This window comes from Mustela nivalis, assembly GCF_964662115.1.
Source record: "Mustela nivalis genome assembly, chromosome: 4".
Lineage (NCBI taxonomy): Eukaryota > Metazoa > Chordata > Mammalia > Carnivora > Mustelidae > Mustela > Mustela nivalis.
Genome location: NC_139023.1, coordinates 63,077,613 through 63,099,638, shown reverse-complemented (window position 1 = coordinate 63,099,638; position 22,026 = coordinate 63,077,613). Strand labels below are relative to the sequence as shown.

The window sequence follows — 22,026 nt, the reverse complement described above, 5'->3', positions numbered from 1 at the left end:
TGCCTGTGCTCTGCTGTCTGCTGCCACCGGGGCCTTGGAGCACCCCCTCATTGCCCCTGCAATTGAGTGCCTTCATCCAGAAAGTGGGGTGGCAATACCAGCATTGGGGACTTTCTGGAGGATGGAGTGGTGGCAGAGAAAGGCCTCCCAGCCCACTTGGCTCTTGAGCACACTTACTGGGGGAAAGCCATGGCCATTTCTGCTCCAAGCACTTTCTTTGCATAAGGGATTTGCATTCTTTCCATGGAGAGGGGTTCGTTTTTGTGATCAGGGCTGTGTCTTGCGTTTGAGGGACTGTGAAAGGGCCTGAGGCTCATTGTCCAAGTTAGGGTCAGTCACCCCTATTATAGCAACAAGACTGAGGCTCCGCGGGGTGCAAGGTCCAGGTGCCAGGGTGCGTGATGACGGGTGGCGTGCTTGCCTCACCAGCGTCCTTGTCCAGCATCCAGGGCTCCCTTTGGGCAACTACCTCCCACCCCGGTGCCTGGCCAGCCCTTTCTCTGAGCCGTGCCCAGGTTGGCTTCTGTTCTGTATCCATGGCTTCCTCCAGCCTGGGGACTGGCTGGCCGTCATCCCCCCTTGTGTCCCATATCCCCGAGCTCACACCATGTATCCCCCAGCTGGCAAAGCTGTCCACGGAGAACCCCCCCCTGCGATGCTCTCTCCCTCTGGCTGCAGAAAGAAAAGCTGTCCGCCCAGGCGTCTCTGAAGCGACACACTTCCTTGAACGACCTCAGCCTGACCAGGGACGAGCAGGAGATCGAGTTCCTGCGGCTGCAGGTGTTGGAGCAGCAACATGTCATCGACGACCTCTCACTGGTATGGCTGCTGTCCGCAGGGGCTCTCGGTGTGGCGCCAAGTGACACTGTGCCACGATGGGCGAGGAGGCTCAGGGCAGGGTGACTAACGTGGGCGGGGCCTCAATGAGCCCACCCACCACTTGCGCCCCTCCCTGCTTTATTCCCCCAGGAAGCAGCCTAGAACTCTGTGCAAGCTGGGCACAGTTTCCATGGCTACTCTTTTCCCCAACCTTCTCCCTGATTTGCTGTCGTTAAGAGGCAGCATCAGTTTGGTGAATGAATCTTCCAGCCTCTACAGAGTGGGCACAATTTGTCCCTAAGAAGTTTTCTTTTTCTTTTTCTTTTTTTTTTTTTAGCTCTGTTGTCACAGACCATGAACTTGAAAGCCCGCACCTTTTAATCAGGCTAGAATTTGAAGGGCTTGCTAGGACTCTGTGTGTGTGTAAGATTCAAGGGAGATGAGTATGTCTTAGTAGGTGGAGTGTTACCCCCAGCTGTCTGTGAAAGGAGCTTAGGCACCATAAGGGAGAATTTGTAGTAATTTGTAGCATTCTGTAGTGGTTTGGAAGATTCATTCTTCAACTTGTAGTAAGCTTCTGTTGGATCTTAGAAGCAAAGTGTGTTCTTACTGCCCAAGAGGGAATGTGGTGGTTCCATTCATGGGTCTTCAAAGTATAGACAAACCAGTGATCAAAGTTCTAGAAAAAGCTTTGACCATAATTGTCAAGGTCACCTTGCTGGTTTCTCTTCCTCTGTTTTAACACCTTCCCTCCTTCCTTACAGCCACTAATCCGTTCTCCCCCATCCCTCCATCCTTCTCCACCATCCATACTCCCATCTTTCCCTCCTCCTGACATCCCTTCTTCCTTCCATCCATCCGTCTGTCCACCCATCCACCTACCTTCCTGTCCTCCCCTCCTTTCTTCCCTCCATCTAGCCTGTCATCTTTTTTCGTTACACAAAGACTTGATACAGCGTAAGATAAAAACACACTTTCAATAAAATGAGGATAGATTGGAAAGAGGAAGAATAAACCAATGAGACTAGAAGGAATACAGACCGTCACATCCATTGAGACAGGGAGGTACAAATAGGTAGACCATAGGGTTTGGAACCAAGCAACAGGTTTGTCTCTGGGGTTCCTGGCAGCCCAGGGATAAAGTGGAGCTTGTTTCGGAGGGAGCGATGTCCTGGTTTTGCCTGGGATAGAAGGCTGCCGCACCTTCTAGTACTATGAGAACGCCATGCCTACTGATGGCAGCTGCCAGGCAGCCACAGGCTCCACTCTGCATGGTAGGTTCTAGCCTTGCAGAGCAAAGGAAGAACCTCAGGTCAGAGGAATGAAGTGTGTCACCTGGTCTAGAGGAGCCCCCTGAGGATTTGGTCCCAGCTCAGTCTGAGTTTGCAACCACATGCTACTTCATTCTGGGCTGCAGACCTCACGAGTCCATGCTGACCAGTGCTTTGCAGCTTCCAGCCCCCAAAGCACCCAGTCTGGGGCTTTCAGGATTGGCAAACTTGGGGATTTTTCTCAAGAGAGTCCCAGTCTTGTTAGGGACCTGAATAAGCAGGGTGGTCCTGTAGCTTGCGTTCAGGGAAGTGGTCATCATGCGGGGGCACAGAACTTGACTGACCCATGCCTGAGGTGGACAGGCCAGTGCAGGGTGAGGGCCAGTGGGTTGGCTGGTGTGACATGAGCTGGCTGCAAATGCCAACATGTGTGTCCCCTTCCAGGAGAGGGAACGGCTCTTGCGCTCCAAAAGACATCGTGGGAAAAGTCTGAAGCCCCCCAAGGTAAGCCCACAGTGGTGCAGGTGTCCTTGCAGCCCTGCCCGGGACAGGATTGGGGGAAATGCGAGCAATCCATAGGGGATTGCTTTGTCTCTGCGTGTCTGAGGGGGAGAAAGCTGTTATGGTGTCTCTCAAAGCGACATTGGTTATGGCCATGGGCCAGCACCTGTAATTTATTCATGGAAAACTTACCGAAGGATTCTCTACGTGGGCCTCTGGGGCAGCTCTCTCCAAAATAAAAGCATAAATACTTAGACCTTTTGAAGGATTTAAAGGGCACTCAGGCTTGGTTTGTAATGTTTTATATCCTGTTCTGACAAAGTCAGGAGCTTTGGGATTTTGCTGGAATAACGCAGAACTATGTTCTCTTTGGAAAATGTGGTCTTATAGAGACAGCGCCCAAACATCCTGGCAGAGAGAACACAGCTGGCCTGGGAACATTCAGACACCACAGGGAACAGGCTGGAATGAAAAGAGCAAATTGGGGCAGGTGTTAAAAAAAAAAAAAAACCCGGTTTGCATTTAAACCTTTGAACATTTTTTCTCTGCCACCAAAATGTGGATCTGTTCTCCTTTCTATGGAGGCCCCTCCCGGTTTATCTTCTGATCGAGATGCGGTTCTGGAAAAACTTGTGTAAAGGAAACAGCAGTGCCGATGTGCTACCCCACAACCCTTTATGCGAAGCCTTCCTGTCAGGGTGGCAGTAGGGAGTGCTGGGGCCTGTGGCAAACTGAGCCCCTAGAACCAGGTAGTATCACATATTCCAGGGGTTTGAGAGAAGTGGGGACTCTTTGTGTTAGTTTTCTGGGGCAGCTGTACAAAATACCCCAACCTGGGTGATGGAGAACAATACAACCGTGTCGTCTTCTAGTTTCGGGATCTGAAGGTCCAAAGTCAAGGTGTGGGCAGGGTGGTGCCGCCTCTGAAACCTGCAGGGGAATCCTTCCTCGGCTCGTTTAGCTTCTCTCTTCAGTGTTCCTGGTCTCGCAGCTGCCTGACCCCAGCCTCTGCTCTTGTGGTCAGAACCCGTCATCCCTGTGCATCCCATGGCTGTCTTCTTGTAAGGACACCAGTCGCCTGGGATCAGGGGCCCACCCTGCACCCTGCCCACCTCATGTTAATGGAGTACTAACGGTAGGGCTTCAACAGGTCTTTCTTGGAGGGGGGACCCAATTCACCCCAAAGCACCCCATTTATATAAAATTGAAGGATTTTAAATGTCGGCATAATTGTTCATAGAACACTCCATGGCCCCAATCAAATCTATCTGCAGGCTGAGCTTGGACTTGGTCACTTGACTGAGGGGTGACGTACGCTCCAGCTCACTTCATTGTCACAGCAACCCCCTGAGCTTGGTGCTGTATATCCATTTGACGGTTACAGGAAGCACATGGTATACAGCATAGAAATAGCTCAAAGTGAATTGGCAAGGCACGGGTTCAAGCTCAAGTCTGGGCTCCAAAAGCCAAGCTTGCACCACCAAGTCAAGCAGGATGAAGGGCATTTTAAGGCAAAACCCCACAACACACCCACCCCCCGAGCCCTGGTGTCCCCTCTTTTTCTTAGTAACATAGTTGTAACTGCAGAATCCACTTTGCTTTCTGGGCTTGTTGTTGTTGTTGTTTTGTTTGTTTTGCTTTGCTTTTTTGTCCTTAATATTGTACCACAATGCATGCACCCGTGTTAGGACCCCATCATCATAAATACAGATTTTTATGACTACATAATTCATTGAGTAGATGGGCCATAAATTTGTTTGCTGTTCTGGGTTGGGCCCATTATTAGCTTTCAGCCCCTTGTGGCTCTAAGGGCTGTTGCAGCGAGTGAGTGTGTTAATGCCTGTGTAGACAGCTTTATGGGGCAGGTCTGTCATCCCTGCGTGCTGCCCGTTCCATGAAGTGACTGGACGTTCTGCTTCTGCAGATGCCACCACAGTGGCCTCCTTTGGTCCAGGAGGCTGTGTCCAGGGTCTGGATGGTCCCCCAGGGTTAGATTTCCAGAAGGTGGGCTATGGATCACAGGGTGTGAAGGCTTTGGGGGAGCATGTGGGACCCCCCGTGCTCTCTGAAAGACACGCAACATTTTGCCCAGCTGCTGGTAACGTGTGTGAATGCCATGGTCACTGTGGGCAAGTTGCAAAAACAGCAGTCTAAAGGCCTCCAGCTTGAGGAGGAACGGGATGTGCTGTGGCATTTGACCCCTCATGAAGCTCCTACATAGGGTTTTTGGGAACCCCACTATTGAGTCCCGACTCAGTTTTTCAAGCCTATATCAGAATTCGTGGAGTAAGTAAGGATTCTGTTTCTCCTTTTCCCAATTTCTGAATGTGTTTGTGGGAAGAGAACTCTAAAAAGGCCTAGAATAGACTTGGGGTTTGCTAGGCTTGCATGGACACGGTTGAGGGGGGCCAGAGCTGTGTCCCACCTGCTGTGCCCCCCTCACTGTCTCGGCCCAGAGTAGGTGTCCCCAGGTAGCTGTTAATTGAATAAGCACATTGCTTTGACTGGCCAAGTGCGTTTGCACAGCCCTGGGTCATCTCCAGGGATGGGGATGTTCGGTCACTAATTGAAATAGATCACTGCCACTAGAAGAATTCCATGGGAATTTTCCTGAGCTAGTTCACAGTCATTTCCACTTATTGTTTCTATGATCCACAAGCCTATTTTCTTTTTTTCTCCAGATTTAGGGGAGAGCAGTTTCCCCAACACATTCCTACTTTCTCCTGGCATCGTCCGGGACCAGATTGGGACCTGAGCTTCCAGGTCTCGCTCTCAGGCCTGGACAGCTTCTCTGTCTTCCTTCCCACAGGCTGCTAGGGTTCAGGAGTTACTATTTCCCCTCAAACACCTCCATCAAGCTCTGTCTGTTTGTAAAGCGGGCTTTACCACACTTGGTCTGAGCCTTTGTTTGGCCCAAATTTTTGTGCCAGAATTTTCTGGAAGAACCTGGACTCTGAATTTCCCTCCACACCCACACTCCAGTGGTGATAGTAGAGCTGTTATGCCCTGATGTGATGTCCCCAGGGGGACCTTCACACTCAGAGGGTCGCTGACCCCGTCTCACCATGCTCCTGGGGATAGGATAGGTGTGGGCATCTCTACCCCAGGACACTGCTAGTTCAGTCGCCTATAGGAAGTAGCAGGAGAACTCTGAGCGAGGGGTTCCCCAGGCCCCATGTGGGGAGGCCAGGCTCTCTGCAGGAGGGCTGGGAGCATAGATGAACCTGACTGAAATCCTGCCTGGGTGGGGACGGTGAGCTTGCTGTCTGAAATCTTGTTGCCCAGCATCATGGAGTCATGTCTTGGTAGAGAGCCAAGCACGTAAGCACAGCTAAGGTCATGCATGGTTGACACGGTTGACATGCATGTCAGCATGGTTGACTCACGTGCCCTGGTTTGAGCAGGGATGGATCTGGGGAAAGGTGGAGACGCTGTAGCCTGGCAACCGCATGGAAGACCGGTCCGGCTCCTGGCCGTATGGCATTGACCTTGGGGAGCTGTGATCATCCCATCCAGGAGACCAAACAGAGCGCCTGGGTCAGGGATCCACAAATTATTATTTGTCCTTCTCCCTTCTCCTTACATCAGTAGCTTTCCTTTGGCGGGTGCATTGACTTCAGATAACCAGGCCCTGCTCTTCATGTCCCTGGTTCTCATTTGTGTCACCTTAAAAGGGAAACTGTCTCAGGTCACAGTGAGGTGAGCTCTCCATGCCCTTTGGATGGTAGCCATCCTTCGCAAGAGACTGGAAGATAGCTGAGAAACATCAGAGTGCCATGGGCAGAACTGCCCTTCTCTGAGCCCAAGTGTCAGTACTGTGGTCCCTTTGTCCCTGAATGGCCCCTGGGTCTGGTGTCACCAGGAAGCAGCTGAGGCCTGAGCTGAGACCTTCTGGCAGATCTCAGCTGGAGGGCCACTCACCATCGCCCTGCATACTTTCTCATCAGACACTTGGGGCCTCTCCAGACTTGACCTTGTGTCCCTCCAGGCAAAGCTTGCCACTCTGTGGTGGGAGCTGCGTTGGAACAGAAGCCGGGACGCACCACCTTCTGTGGCTGGGGCTCCTGGGCACTTGTCGTCATGGGCCACGCTTTCCATTTCTAAGTAGCAGAGGAATCCTCTGCTCTTCTGCAGGGTTGTTTCCACTCAGCTTTGTTCCTGGGCTGCCGTTTCCCACAGTTCTGTTCCCAGCCAGACTCTGAGCAAACTCAACAGCTTGCAGATAGCATGGTTTCTAGGCTTCTCTCCCCTTCCCTCATTAGCCAAGGTTCTTTCTATTGAGTGTGTCAAAAAAACTCAGTCATTTCAGAAAGGAAAGGAATTTATGTAGCTAAGAAGTCTAGAGGTAGCTGGTTTCAGGCACAGCTGGATCCAGATGCTTACCCCAAATTGCCTGGAGCCTGTCTCTCTCCCCCTTTCTACTCTGCTTTCCCCTGGGCTGGCCTCTTTCTCAGGTGGGCTTCCCCATGTGATGCCTGAATCAGCTTCAGCAGCTGTAGGCTGTAAGCCGGTGTTATACCTGCCTAGCAACTTCAGAGGTGGGAGGACATCTCTTTTCGGTGGCTCCAGCAAGAGTCCCAGGGCTGTGCTCCTTGGCTCAGTCTGGTTACGGGCTCATCCCTGAACCAGTCCCGATTCTGCCTGGGTGGGACGTGTTGGGAACAGCTCATTTGGAAACATGAATGAAAGGCTTAGTAGATGCTAAGATGTGGTTACATAGCTCATATCATGGATATTTTGGAAGGAGCAGTGTCCAGCATCATTACAGTTGAAAGATACATATGAACCTGATTGTCTACACTTTTCTTTTTGTGATTGTCCTTTGCCTTTTCATACGGCTTGACTATCTTTCCAAGTACAGCAGTTTTCCTTTTTAATAGGATTATCTATCCCTTTTCTCCGACACACGGGATTTTACTTTGGCTGTTTTGCTGAGAGAAGCTTCTCCAAGAAATGTAGGCTCCCGTGGCTGCCTCAGGTGGGGATCCCGGTTTGGTCAGTCTGTACAAATAGCTGAAGGACAGACTGCTGAGAGCCCCTGAGTCCAGGTAGTCTGGGGTGCATGTGGGGTGCTCGGGGGATGAGCAGAAAACTTGCCCAAGTGCACGCAGTGGCGGATGTGCCCCCTGGGTTTTGGCTCTGGTCCGGAAGAAAACTCTCTCTGAGTCACCGTTGCTAGTGCTCTTCCCAGGGGCCTAACGATCACCCAGGGGCCTGAGGCTTGTGGAAGGGCAGCACCAGGAGGGCAGCCCCCAGGGAATGACCCAGTGGGGAAGCTGTCCTGGGTGATGATGACAGTGCCAGCCGGGGCCCTGGAAACCGGCCGCTCTCAGGCCCCAGATCTCGAGCTGGCAGCATGGCCCTCGGAGGCTGATCCTAGAGCTCCGGGTGTGGGGAGAATGCTCCAGGGGAGAAGCTGTGCTTCCCCCTAACACTGGAGACACGCCCGGTAGCAGGTGCCAGAGAGGCTGCTTTGAGCCCACCGGGCGCACACGCACTCGCGGGCTCTGCTTCCACGCCCGGTGATGGAATACATCCTCTTTGTGCTGTACTTCTCCTTCTTTCTCTGTCTCTGTACCCTGGTGTGCTTGTACTTCTCTGGCTGCCAAGAGATGACCTACAAGCACGAAGGTAAGCGGCTAGCTCTAGGCAACTGTTGGAGGTTCTGGGAAAGGACATGTCAGGGAGACCCTACCCGAGCTAGCAGCTGTCGGAAGGGACATGGGGAGGTGGGAGCGAGGGGGTTTGGGAGCTGTGATCCATGCAGGGTGGTTTATTTTGGAAGCACCTGTCTTCCCCTCAGTGTCTTTCCATCTGCTGAGAAGGAGCACCTCTGTACATTCACAGGGTAAATGGAGCAGACATGTTTGTTTTTCAATTTTGCCCCAGCTGCCTTTCAAAAAATTGGGCTGGTTTATAAAAAGGAGTGGGGAAGGCAGGACTCTGGGGGGTAAAGAAGACGGAAATCTGGAGGCGCAAGCCCCCAGATGTGTGTGGCCAGGAGCCGAGGCTTTTCCTGGGAAATAAATGCCCAGGGAATCTGAGAAAAGTGGACAATTCAGGAAACCTGACAGGTGCCCCAGGGCGTGACTCTTTCCGAGAGAGCCGAGCATTCGAGTGTTTTCTAGGTGATTCTGTCCTTCCTATTTCACGGGGATTTTGAAGATGTGTTGTCAGGCCACATTTTGGTTGCAAATGCTTTTCACTTTAAGCATGAAAATGTCTTTTTCTATCTTGCTTTTATTCACAAAGGCGTACATCTCTGTGGTATATCTCAGCTTCCCAGATAATACTATCCCTTTAAAACACACTAACCCTTCAAGGAAACAAATTAACCCAACCCACATGTTGTACAAGGTTGGGGGGGTTCTTAAGCTGCTCGCTGCCACTGGAGGAGTTGTGTGAGCCCGGAGTTCTGTGGATTCACGTCCCGTTGGGCGAGGGACAGAACAGGAGTGTCCTTTTGTGCTAGATGCCCCGTCAGTGCTATGTCCCGCCTTCTGCCCTGAAGCACACTTCCCTGGAGCCTTGGTCTCTGAGGCCACACTGGACTTCAGGGAGCTCCACTTGGGTCTGGGGATGGGCTGTCGGCAAAGGCAGCTCTCCTTTAATGCACATCTGCAACATCTGTCGTGAATGCCCATGTTACGGCTCAGAGAGGGAAGACCCAGTGAACAATCCCTGAGGTTTCTAGAAGCGGACTGTCCTGAACACCGAGTCATTAGCCACCTGGATGGTCCAGGAAGCTCACAGGGGGTGTCTTGTCCTGACGGTTTGGAGACAGCCTGGCGAGAGGGTTCCTGGAGCCCCATCCGTGTGCGTCACGCCTGGCTGCCGGCCGACAGCGCAGCAAGTGCAGTCCTGTCCCCAGACGCCTTGCAATTAGCAGTGTTTACAAGAAATGAGGTTGGGTGAATGGCTGCCCAGAAAAGTGAGGAGTCTGGAGCTCTGGGAGGTGAGTTCCGTGTGTGCAGAAGAGCTCTGAGCATCGCGGACCTGTCACTCCCGAGGTCGTCACCATCAGGACACCATGGCCACTCACTGCTCTCTGGAAAACATCTGGAGAGTTTTCCATACCTGAGTCCAAGGGAGGTTTCTCCTCTGGGGGAGGAGATTGGGGTATATGTGACTGTCTCCAGCCTCTACTTGGAGACAAGAAATCGTTTGATACTGATGGAGCCCAGTAGGTCGACACGGTTCTACCTGGTGTGGGACCAGGTGTTTGCCCAGCTGGTGCTGGCTGTGTGAATGAGGGGAAGGGCTGTCACGTGCGAGCCGAAAACTCTTTGTGGGCCGAGTTAGTTCAGCTTCGAGTTCACGAACAAAGCCTCGTTCATGATTATGCATTTGAGAACCAATGTTGACTGAATATGCTCGGCTCTGGGCCAACGTGGGGAATACAGAACCCCAGATCTCAGCCCTCATGAGCAAACCGCTGTCCTCGTGGGTGTCTCCAGCAAAACCTCTCCAGACACTCGAGCTGTGCAAGAGGACAGAGCAGTCCCTCTGTCTCCCTCTCCCTTCCTGATGGCTAGATTATTTCTTAATTACGTTTTTAATCATGGTCGCAGACACATTTCTCTTACATGTGGGCACCCAAGAGCGCAGACATATACCAGCTTCAACAAGCAGAGTGTGGGGGGGTACCCTCAATGTGCAGGGTGAGCCCTGATCTTTCTGTGGGTTGAGGAGTGGGGAAGGGACTGGGAGGAGCCAGGTTCTGGATGAACCAGGGGGAGCCTGGGGCTTGACTCTGGATTTAGTTACGGTGCTGTCCTCATGGTCATGAAAAACATTCGTCGATTGTAAACCCAAATAAAAATCCTTCTCAGCGGCTATTTTGGAAGGGAAGAAAGCCAATGTTCCTAAAACACGGGAAGTTGATCTGGTGATTGTCGGTTTGTGTCTGCCGCCCCCAAGGGACTGAAGCTCCTTGTGGTGGAGAGCATGTGTGGTCTTAATCATGTTGTGTTTCCCCGGGCCCCATCCAGTGCCTGACCCATAGAAGGTGCTCAGTTGGGCGTTTGCTGAACGAATGCCGGAATGTATGCGTGAAGGCTGAATGAAGCCCCATATCTCATGGTATTTGGGGCGGGAGAAGTGCTGGGTAGGCAAACCAGGAAGCCAGGGCATGGAGTGTTCAGACTGCCTCTGACTCTGACTGATTGGTGCACGAGGGTCCCTCCTTAGTAGGACACACATGCTGCCCACTGAGGGTCAGCACACCGGATTCGGTGCATGCATGACCTTGCTCTCAGGTGATGTGGGGGGTTCTGCGTCTGTCTGATGGAGAAGGATGCTGGTGCTCAGAGGTGCTAAGTGACTGCAGAAGGAGCCAGGGTCAGGCCAGCGTGCTCTGCTGCGGCCCCCTCCCCCTTCCACCACCTTCTGTCACCTCCTCTCCCACCCAGTCCATCAGGAACCCCACTAGCTGCCTCTTGGGATGCCTTTGGGGTCCAGACATGTGTGTGGTCACTCCTGTGCCTGGGGGTGATGGGCAGGGGTGCGGAGGAGGGGCACTCAGCTGTTCTGGGTCCATCACTGATGTGCTTGCCCCTTGTCTTACATTTACAGAAGCATGTTGTGGAGACGTTTTTTGGATTTGATGAGGAGTCCGTGGACTCGGAAACATTGTCAGAAACATCCTGCAACACAGACAGGACAGACAGGGCCCCGGCCACACCAGAGGAAGACTTGGACGATGTAAGCGAGGGGCCGCCTCTGGCCCCTGACAGCCGCCCCTGCTGCTCCCCACAAAGATCTAAGTCTGGAGGGCCTGTGTCATCACAGCCCGTAGCCCTGAGGGCAGGGCCCCCCCCCCCCCACTGCGTGGGGCTCTGATGATGACACGGGGGGTGCTGGCAGCGTGTGATGGTCCCTTCCTTTCCCCAGTGCTGATCTCACAGAGGACATCTGTGGGGCCTTGCTGCTGTCTTTGCAATTAAACCTGTCGCGTGGTGAACTGTCTCTGGTCCCCAGAGCACATGCACACACACACACACACACACACAGGCATGCACGCACACAGGCACACCACCTAGTGGAAACAGTATGAATTGCTTTTTCATGAAGAAGATGAGGCCACACAGGAAGACAAACCACATGCAGCGGGTGAGGGCAGAGGGCAGTAGAAACCACTGGAAGCCCTCTCCCCATGAGTCACCACCCTGACATTTCCCTATATCTCCACTCACACCTGGGTTCATGACTGCGGCATCAAGTGAGCTGGGCTCACAAAGGTGGGAAGGGAGGCGTGGTCCTTGCCCACCCGCACACCCCCCGCTGAATTCTCTTAGGAAACCCGACTAAAATGTGGTCGTACCAGACACATGTGACCACCAGGATGTAACAAGCAGCTTTGGGCATCAAACACCGTGTTCTACATCCCTGTCTCCCGTGAGCACGCAGGACGTCTCACGCCCATGCACACAGGGATTTAATGTGATGGGACCCCATAATAGATGCTTCCCAGTTTTCCAGACCACCAGTGTTGCGCCCATGCCTGGCCAGTATTGTGCCTTCCCAGGGAGGATGTCTCCTTCCGAGAAATTGCCAGAGTGAGAAGCGCTGCTGGGAGGTGCTTGGCTCTGGGGCGCTCTTGCCCTTTCTCCCTTGCGTGTGACTCAGGGATCCCCAGGCTTCCATGAGTTCCCGGGAAGGGTGCTGACGATCAGGATGGTGTCTTCTCCCACAGCCTGTCACTCCAGGCCCCCAGTCACATCCTGGCAGTGACTGGTTCCTTAAGTCATTGCCAGCAGTGGCTGTGAGGGCTGGATGTGTGCTTCTGTTCCCGGGGGACCCTGGCAGTGGGACCCACAGCAAATCACTTGCTTCCTTCTGTCTTTCTTCTCCATGACGCTAAGACGACGACCAGGGAGGAGGCTGATCTGAGGTTCTGCCAGCTGACCAGGGAGTACCAGGCCCTGCAGCGGGCCTACGCCCTGCTTCAGGAGCAGGTCGGGGGGACGCTGGATGCAGAGAGAGAGGCCCGGGTAAGTGTTGCAGGCCCGCAGGCCACAAGGGGCTGGGCGGACCGCCAGGGTCTCTAAACCTTGCCTGTGATGCTTGGAGGGGATAAGAAGAAGGGCTGGGGGGGCACCTCACCAAACCTTGGCAGACCCCCAGGGGCTCTCTTGCCATCTTCAAAGGTCTCAAGACCTTCCCATTCTTTTACAAATTGTTATGTGCAGTTGGGTGGGTCAGCTTCGAACCCGTGCCTGGATGGGCTTCCAGGGCCTGGATTACAGCACCGTCCTTACTGCTCCTCTGTCACCCATCCATGGTGACCTGCTCACTTCCGGATCCTTCTCATTCCAGACTCGGGAACAGCTCCAAGCTGACTTGCTGAGGTGTCAGGCCAAAATTGAAGACTTGGAGAAGTTACTGGTTGAAAAGGGACAGGTGAGCAGGAATGATCATGGGGTTCTTCGCATGTCTGTCCCCTCATGGTGTCTCGGTGGCCTTGGTGCCAAGCTCCCCCCCCCCCACCATGGGTCTGAGTTGTTTGCTCCAGAGACATTAGAGAAAAAAAACCACCCAGGCCAAACCCAAGCAAGAATAGCCTAGCTGAGGTGCCTAATCGCAGAGTTTTACAAAACCAAAACCTGGGGTGCCTGGGTGGCTCAGGGGGTTAAAGTCTCTGCCTTTGGCTCGGGTCATGATCTCAGGGTCCTGGGATCGAGCCCTGCATCAGGCTCTCTGCTCAGCAGGGAGCCTGCTTCCTCCTCTCTCTCTGCCTGCCTCTCTGCCTACTTGTGATCTCTGTCTGTCAAATAAATAAATAAAATCTTTAAAAACAAAACAAAACAAAAAAACAAACCAAAACCCGTTACGAGGTTCTAACTTGGCTTTGTCATCGTTGGCCAAGTGTGCCAAAGTAGGAGACAATTCAGAAGGCAGAGTGTGGCCAGAATCCTCTTTGACTTGACTCTGAAGGAAAACTGCCATTATTCATCAGGGTTTAGTCGTGAAAATGAGCCGGGCCTCAGCCCGCTCCTCGGGGTTCCACACTGCTTGTGACTCTGTTCACAGGAAACCCCGGCCCTTGAGTTTCTCAGCGCCGAGACTCCTCCATGCACACGTTCTCTGAACATGACAAGGCCAGACTGACAGCAGGACACAGTAGGGAGGCGAAGCCCAGACACAGACCTGGACCCTGGGTTGGGGGAGACTGTAGAGGGGGCACTGGGTGGAGTGCCAGCCTCTCAGAGGGCAACACCCAAAGGCAGCCCTCACTGGGGTTGGTGCAGGTCAGCCATTGCCTTGGTGGTGAGAGATAGCCGGGAATTCTCAGCGGCTCAACGCAGTGAGGTTTACTTACTACTCAGTACACCCTCTGTCCCTTCTGGAGGCAGGGGGCCGCCCACCCCATGGGTTTTCTCGGGGACCCCGTGGCGCTGCCAGCTTGGACCCACCCTGCCCACTGTGTGCGCCCCTCTGCAGAGACCAGGAGAAGGTGGTATACGGGTCTCAGAATAGGGGGCTGAGAACGAATGCTGCCTCGTGTCCAGTTGGGACGAGGGCCCAGGTGGCGACCAGGGTGCAGATTAAGGCAGACTGTCAGGAAGCAGAACTCGGGACACACACACTGACGCTCACGGCAGAACTGTTCCAGGCCTGGACGGGGCTCGGCAAGTGGCCAACCCTGGGGCCCTGCTTCCGCAACCATGGTCCAGAACGGTCCACGGAGGTGGGGGAGGGGTGAAGTGCACACACCCAGGGTTGGCTTGCCTGAGTGTTACGTGACCCATGCAAGCCACGCTGTCTCTTTTCCTCATCCTCAAAACAGGGTAGTGATAGTGCTTCACATGCTTGGCAAGCAGAAGTGGGGAGAGGGAAGCAGCGGGAAGAGTCCAGGTGGGACAGAGGGCTGCTCTCAAGCTCCTATTCTCCCTGACACTGACCTCGGCCTCTCCTGCTGGCTGAGCTCACGTGTCACCTAACCATCGACTTCGACTAAGTTCCATCCCCACCGAAGGTGCTTGACCCTATGTTTGTGGGCTGGTTCTTCCAAGTGGAAGGACCAGTTTGGGACAGAACAAATGGCCGTTTGTTGAGGGAGCAGCCACCAGAGCCTTGCCCTTTACCAAGTTTGTGCTTGGTGTACAGGGATAAGGTGTCAGTTGCCTATCGCCGCGTACCAAACTACCTCCAAACTGAGTTGTTTAAAACAACAAAAATTTTATTTGCTCACAGCGCTCTGGGTGAGCCGCTTGTACTAGGCCCAGCTGTGTGGCTCTTCTGCTGGTCTCCCCTGGGGTCATTTTGGAGGCTGTGTTGTTGGGGCATCAGCTGGGGTGACGTGGCCTGAAATGGCCTCTTTCCTGTCTGGGCGCAGGCACCTGCTGTTGGCTCTCCTCCTAGTCTCTCATTCTCAAGGAAGCTAACCGGGCTCCTTTGCTGAGTGGTCTGGGGACAAGGAGAAAGGGCAGACCTCAAGGCACAAGTATGCTCCAAGCCTCTGCTCAAGTCCCATTTGCAAATATCCCAGGAGCCAACACATACCACAGTGCACTCAGCTTCAGGGTTGGAGAAGTATCCATCACGTCCTGTTGGGAGAAGCTGCAGAGTTGTTGCCAAGGGTCAGGGGCATGCAGATGGGGGAACGGCTGCAGGCAGTCTTCTCTAGACCAAAAGATGAGTGGAACACAGCTCTATGCTCAAGGAGACTCACAGCCTCGTGGGGCCTATACATGTCAACCCAGAGACAATACTTCGTGATAAATTAGAAATTGGTAAAGGAAGCCCAGGAGGCCACCACAGCTGAGAGAAGGGAAGGAGGAAGTTCTTCCATCTATTCCTTTATCCATGTATCCATCCTCCCCTATTTATTGAGTACCAGCTGTATGCCAGGCCCCGTGCTAGGCGCTGCGGGTGGGGGTGCCACGGTGGAAACAGAGGCCTGGTGCCCTGTGCTCATGGGACCTCCATGGGTGGGACCTGACCAGGCAAAGAAATGTGGTTAAGGCATCATAAGCAGTGGGACCGGAACGCACGGAAACACGTCCCTGTGACAAAGCCAGGTCCGTGGGTGTGGGCTGACCTTTGGGGTGGAGCCTGGATGTCAGCCCATGAGCTTGGTGAGCAAGCGTGAGCAGGTCTGCAAGGCCAATGGGTCCCTCTGCAGCTGCTTTCCAGTCAAGGACACTCACGGCACGAACTCTGCGGGCTTTCAGGGAGCGTGAGATTTGGGGAAGGGACACCCCACAAAGCTGCCAGCTCTCTCTTTCAGGAGTAACAGTTTAGAGGGACCCAGGTCAGAGACAGGGACAGCAGCCGTCCCTGTCTCTGACCTTTCCATGGAGAGTTTTCTATTGCCTTTTGGTCACCAACACCACCTTTGCTCTTTAACTGTCTGTTTGCTTCAAGGAGTGTGAACATACTTAGTGCTTTTTCTTAGGATTCCAAGTGGGTGGAAGAGAAGCAGCTGCTCATCAGAACAAACCAAGACTTGCTGGAAAAGGTATGTGGGCACGAATCCACACACCGCCGCCTCAGATGGTCACTGAGCCAGACAGTCAGGGCCCTCAGAGGCCCACGGAGACGCCCTCGCAGCAGCCCTTCGGCTCCTGACGGGCTCGAGGAGGAGGGACCTGTCCCTTACCTTGAGTCAGAGCCCAGTTCCTGGGGCTTCCCAGCGCTTGGTCCTAGTGCTGTCCTCTGGAATGAGGCCCGCAGAGCTGGTTTAGAACACCCTGCAGACACAGTGGGGGTCGACCGTCCTCCTTCTATCCTACCTCTGCTAATGCTTTGGGGTTCCAGAGCCCTTCCCCTCCCACCACGGGGGACCAAAGGTGCCAATCGAATAGTCCTTCAGGCCATCGTAGTCCAGTTGGCGGACTGCAGGCCATGGTGCTGGCAAAGCTAAGCTTGTTGCCTTCCTTCTGTGGTTATGGAAATTTCTAGATCTCTCTCGAGACAGCCTGTGGGGGGGGGGGATAGATTTAATGCTTTGGGGTAAGACCTTAGTTTTATTTTTTTTCTTATTTGTGCACAATTTGGAGTGTTTTGTTTAAGTAAATTTACTGAGTTGTGCAGCCATCCCCTTGATGTAGTTTTAGAACAACTTTAGTCTTCCATAAAGGTCCCTTGTGCCATTTGTAGTCCCTTCCTGTCTCCCATCCCTCAGCACCCCAAACCACCAGATGTACTTCCTGTCCAGACTTTCCATACCAGCGGAACCAGACAGACCTTGGTTTGGCTTAGTCTTTGAACATCCTAGAATGCCTGCGTGAGGGGAGCCCAGCCTTGCCCTCTTGGGAGGGCTTAGTCCAGCCCCCGCTGTGTCACTTACCAGCTGAGTGGCTGCTCACTGTCCTCTGTTTCTCTGTCACATTTGGAGCACTGGGACAGGACCTGTCATTCTGTTGGTCAAGCCTGTGTATTGGGAGAGAGTCCATGTCCTTGGTCCTGCTCACTAAATTCAAGAAGCCACAGAGAAAATACACTGTTTCCAAATGTCCCCTGGGGTGCAGCACCCCATCCGTGGAGAACCCCTTCCAGTTCTCAAGGCAAGAAGAGGGAGAGGCAAAGGTGGCTGGGGCTCACAGAAGCCCTTGAGAGGGAGGTGTGCCTTCTGTCAGTCAGTCCTGGTTGTGGCCAAGGTGGATGGGCAGCCTCATGCTTCTCGGACAGAAAATGAGGCACGGAGCCATTAGGATGCTTTTCCATCCTGATGGATGTCAGACCAGGAAACCCATCTTCCCCAAAAGACTTGTGCCTTCAGGACAGCTGCTTCCTGAGTCCTCTGGCCAGGTGACAGTGTATGCCTTCCTGCTGTGGTTTGTCCCACTCTGTCTGGGTGGGAGTGGGGGTGGGGGAGATTGCCTTGACTGCATCAGGGAGGGGTGGGTGGGTGGGTGGGGGACAGAGTGAAAAGAATACACACAGTCTTTCGGATCAGAAGCACCCATGATGCGCTCCTGCCTCCCTCACATTTGACCTCAGAAAGGGACTTAGTGGCTCCATGCCTCAGTTTCCCCATCATTCATTCATTCAGCAAGTCTATAAGGAACCCCTCTTCTGGGCCAAGCCCAGGACCGCAGGGACGGAGGAGGCACCCCACCCCCCCATCACCACGGCTCCCGTGGAGACGGCGGGTCCTCCCACCCGCTAACCCGCAGGTGCGTCTGCTCTAGATTTACAGGCTGGAAATGGAAGAGAGTCAGCTGAAGAACGAAATGCAAGACGCGAAGGACCAGAACGAGCTACTAGAGTTCCGAGTGCTGGAGCTCGAAGTAAGAGACTCTATCTGTTGTGCGCTCTCAAACGGAACAGACCTTCTCTTTGAGCCCAAACTGAAATTCATGTAAAAGCTCCCAGATGTCCTCCAGCATGTGTAAAGGGACGTGGTAGAGTTGTTTCCTTTTCTTTTCCTTTTTCTTTTCTTTCTTTCTTTCTTTTTTTTTTTTTAAATCTGTATGTTCAGAATAATTTCACTGCCTTAATATGTTCTGGAGAGAATGCTCACCGAAGTCTTTGGACATGTACCAGAGCTAATCTATTTATTGCCTACGGCTTGTTTTGCACTTAATAAAATAATTTGTTTTTGCAATATTTTGCCTTTTTTATTTGTGTTTCATTTCCATAACTACTTCTTTCCTGCATGCATAGTCACCTGGTATGCATTCTGCAAACCCGGATAGAAGCACCTGTTGCAATTAATAACACACCTTTTTAAGATGACCTTGCATGCAGGGAACCTCTCCTTTTGAAAGAGCAGGGCCTGACCTGGCCCACGACTGACTCTGTAGTGTGTTTACTGCTAGTTTGGCCCATTTTCTATGTGCCAAGGTAAACACAGGTAAGTAAGTAAGCAGGGGAAAGGGAGGCATTTGCAGAGGAGTTTGAGAAAAACCGTGGGGTTGTCCCAATTCCCGTCCAGCAAATGCAGCCCTGGGTGTCACACAGGGTTGCTCTGGACCGAAATCTTAACTGTTTGTAACTCAACCTGCAACTCAGAGTTATTGTTAGCACGGAGGGAGACTGAATGCTGTTCACGGGGAGCGGTCACGTTCCGAACCTTCGGTAACGTCCCCAATACAGAGCTGGGTCCAGTGTGAGAGTAGTGATGGGTTAAACTGCTTCCCACTGAAACCTGGCCTTGGGTGCCTAGCACTGTATTGCAATCCTGTTACTTCATACTCCTTTTTCTGTTTATTGCCATTTAAAAGTCATCCACATTTTAAACATCACCTAAGTTTGTGATTCATTTGTCTGAGCACCTGTTTGTCTGAGCACCTGAGTGGCTCTGCTCTCCCTCCACTGAAGCCTTTGCATGAACGGTTCCCGCCAGGGAAAAGCCAGCACCCTTGCGACACTGGTGTCCCTCCTGTTCTGTTTCCTCCTCCTGGCTTCTGTTAAAGTTGTTTGCACCAGAATTTACCATCTTGTCCTTTGTCGTGTTGGCATGGACTGTATGGCCCCAATGCCTCCAAACCAAGCGTTGCCGTGCAACCCAACTTTTGCTTGAGCGGGAACAGGATCTTCCACTCACACAGCAGGAGCAGGAAGCCATGCGAGGTCACTGTTCACAGTTCAGCCAGCGAGGAAGCCTTTCCCAGGGCTTTGTCCATGTCCTTTTCAGAGGATTTCCATGAGCATTTCTCAGTGTGCTAGAATTTTCTTTAAGTGTCTCCACCATCCTTCAGAGCCATTAGAAACCAATTTTCTGACTTTCGTTCGTATAAAATAGGAGCTTTCTGCCCCCTTTTCTATGGGGACTCCATTTAAGTATTGTAGATAAGAAGACATCCACACAATGGAACCACTGTGAATTTTGGTCTTCTTGGCTAATAAGAGAAATAAACTTTCCCCCTGAACTGCTTCAAACCAGATTAGCCAGGTTGGCTGGGCTTTGGGGAAGTGAGTTGAATGAATGGCCCCCTTCCCTTCCCGTCTCCATTCACCTTATCCAAGAGCATCTGCAGAGGTCGCACTATCCAAGCTAGTGCTCATTTGGTTACATTTCTTAGTTGAATGATTAAAGGGACCCATGGACTCTGTCACTAGATGCTACAGGAATGGTCCAAGCATGTTTACTTATCTTACTGTGATTTTGAGAAAATAAAAGCAGTTTGATTTGAAGGGATAATTTAGAAAGGTCTTCTCTACTTGCCTTCCCATAAAGCCAGCCTGTCTGTTGCTCAAGTTTTAAAGGCAGAGCTATATAATATATCCCTGTAATTAATCGGGCTTCTCCTGTCCTTTTAAAAAAACATGTCAATTTACGTTTGATTAGTAAGCACCTCTCCTGGGAAAATGTTTGCTTTTCCTTCTTTAGTTATGGAGATTTGATTATCAATCTAAGGCAGGGATAGAAGGATCACTGGTGTGTTTCAAAAAAATTGTGAAGTCGGGAGATTATATTGAAAAAAAAAAAGAAAAAAAAAGTGAATCGGAGGTTTGTGTCCTGGTCTCTCCACTCAGTAGCGCAGGACCCCACTCACCCTCTACCCTGCCCCAGCCTCCTGGTCTGTGAAATGAAAGCCATAATGCCTGCCTCCTGGGGTTGTGAGGATTCAATGGGAGAGCGACGTGCCCCAAGGCACAGGGGACACTCCATGGCTGGTGGCTATGTTGTCTGTTGAAATTTCCCACACTCGTTCTTACCAAGTACTGAATGACGATCTGTGGCTTCCCGGGTTTCCAGCTCACAGTGAGTGAACACATGACACCTTGTTAACCGTTTCTTCCTAGCTGAGTAGGTAAGAAGTAGACTCGTTTGCGCAGCCGATCCAGTGCGCGGCGGAGGCGGGACCACGGCCTGCGCCTTCGTGGACCCAGAGACGGTCGTCTGAATGGGCGCCTTTTAGTAACGCCTTTGCCAACTGGAATGCCTTGGTTTTTTGCGGCGTAACGTGGGAAAATGGCAAGTGGTAAACAATCCAATAAAGTTCTGTTTTTAAACCGAATCTTTTCTCCAGGAAAGAGAGCGGAGGTCGCCAGCATTTAACCTCCAAATCAGCACCTTCCCCGAGAACAACAGCAGCGCCCTCCAGCTGTTCTGTCACCAGGAAGGAGTTAAGGTAGCGTGCTTGGGGGGGTGCCTCCGCTAAACCGAGATGGCCAGGGGCCCGCTGGAAGGCCAGGCTCGGCCGTACCCGGGGACTGTGCCTTTGTGCTCGCTATGAATCGAGTTGAACCAGAGGGCCCAGTCCCCCCACCATATGTTGAAAGTTGGAGTTTGTTTCTCAGAGGGTCACCAAATGTCACTGCATTTGCACCCATGTCTAAAGAGCAGAGCCGTGGGCGTACCCCGGCTTGGCCGCCCAGCTCCGGGTTGCGAGCTCTCCGAGCCGCACCCTCCCGGGAGTGAGGTCTGCATGGCAGCAGCCGCCCCGGGATGGGACGTGACGCGATGTGACGTGACGTGACGTGTCGTGCGTGTGGCGTTACAGCGGCGCTGAGCCCCGTGGGCTGCCGCAGTGAGTGAGTGGGCGGGAGGCCAGGTTGCAGGCTGGGGTCCTGCTGACCCTCGCCACTCCTCCAGCCTTTCTGGAAAGCTCCGCGGACGAGTGGCAGGCCCTGCCTTCTCTCCCTGGACCCCGAAGGAGCCGCCGGGAGTGCTGGGCCCCGCGGCGCGCGCTCAGAGAGGGACCCGGACGAGGCCGAGGCCGCTGCGCTAGAGACCGGGGTGCACGGGCTGGGCAGCTCCCGCAAAATGAACGTTGGAAATCTTTTCCAGGATGTGAATGTTTCTGAACTTATGAAGAAGCTAGATATCCTTGGCGATAATGGGGTAACTATGCCGGTCGGCTTCTGCTCGCGCGCTCTTGTCTCCACCTGGGTGTGCTGTGTGTGCCTTTCCTTTCCTTTCCGTTCGGGTTCTTCCTAACTGGAGAGATCTGACATGTGCAGTGTGAGGCTTCTGTCTGGCCGTGCCCCCGCGAGGGTGGGCGGGCCGCGCTGCCACTGGGGGACCACGCTGCCACGGGGGGGTCGCGCTGCCACGGGGGGATCGTGCTGTGAGGAGCGGATCACGCTGTCACAGGGGGGTCGCGGTGATTCTGGGGGAAGGGGGTGGGGGCTTCCGAACTTAGCTTCTGGATTGAGCTCATCCCTCGCTCCTGCGAGGAATGAGGGCGCGCACAGAGGATCACTCAGAGGGAGAGCGGTATCCCTCGAGATTTCCAAAAGCAGAGTGCGGTGGTTTTGCCCCCTTAAAAGATTGGCCCAAACAGGCCCTAACTCCAAAAGCCTTGGCCCCAGAGATGACACGATGGGGCTGCGTTTGAATGCCGGCCCCTTTAGAGAGCGGTGGCCAAGCCCCATGGTCCCCTCTTGGAGGGGCATCCAAGCCGGTCAGCGCTGTCTGCACGGGGATGTGGGGTCCAGTGTAAAATGCCCTTCCCCCGTTTTTGTGTTTTAGAATTTGAGAAACGAAGAACAGGTTGCAATAATCCAAGCTGGAACTGTGCTTGCCCTGTGTGAAAAG

At 53.1% G+C, this 22,026-nt stretch overlaps 2 protein-coding genes across 12 annotated transcripts in view; both read left to right on the top strand.

The window, feature by feature from the left end:
* JAKMIP1 (janus kinase and microtubule interacting protein 1) overlaps positions 1 to 22,026 on the top strand; it is a 127,981-nt gene that overhangs the window by 84,109 nt on the left and 21,846 nt on the right. For 9 of the 11 annotated variants that reach the window (XM_082727476.1, XM_082727478.1, XM_082727472.1 and 6 more), the window contains 7 exons: positions 679 to 819; positions 2,535 to 2,594; positions 11,166 to 11,294; positions 12,455 to 12,583; positions 12,909 to 12,992; positions 15,991 to 16,053; positions 17,729 to 18,144. In XM_082727476.1, the coding sequence (XP_082583602.1) occupies positions 679 to 819; positions 2,535 to 2,594; positions 11,166 to 11,294; positions 12,455 to 12,583; positions 12,909 to 12,992; positions 15,991 to 16,053; positions 17,729 to 17,902 (780 nt within the window). In that variant the 3' untranslated portion in view covers positions 17,903 to 18,144. Of the gene's footprint in view, positions 1 to 678; positions 820 to 2,534; positions 2,595 to 11,165; positions 11,295 to 12,454; positions 12,584 to 12,908; positions 12,993 to 15,990; positions 16,054 to 17,728; positions 18,145 to 20,515; positions 20,618 to 21,276; positions 21,331 to 21,960 lie in introns of those variants that run through there. The other 2 variants (XM_082727468.1, XM_082727471.1) reach the window with 1 other exon arrangement.
* LOC309863041 (uncharacterized protein) lies at positions 8,001 to 18,144 on the top strand. The gene is made up of 6 exons (XM_082727488.1): positions 8,001 to 8,222; positions 11,166 to 11,294; positions 12,455 to 12,583; positions 12,909 to 12,992; positions 15,991 to 16,053; positions 17,729 to 18,144. The coding sequence occupies exons 1-2, from the start codon at positions 8,117 to 8,119 to the stop codon at positions 11,195 to 11,197; spliced, it is 138 nt and encodes a 45-aa protein (XP_082583614.1). The 5' UTR covers positions 8,001 to 8,116; the 3' UTR covers positions 11,198 to 11,294; positions 12,455 to 12,583; positions 12,909 to 12,992; positions 15,991 to 16,053; positions 17,729 to 18,144.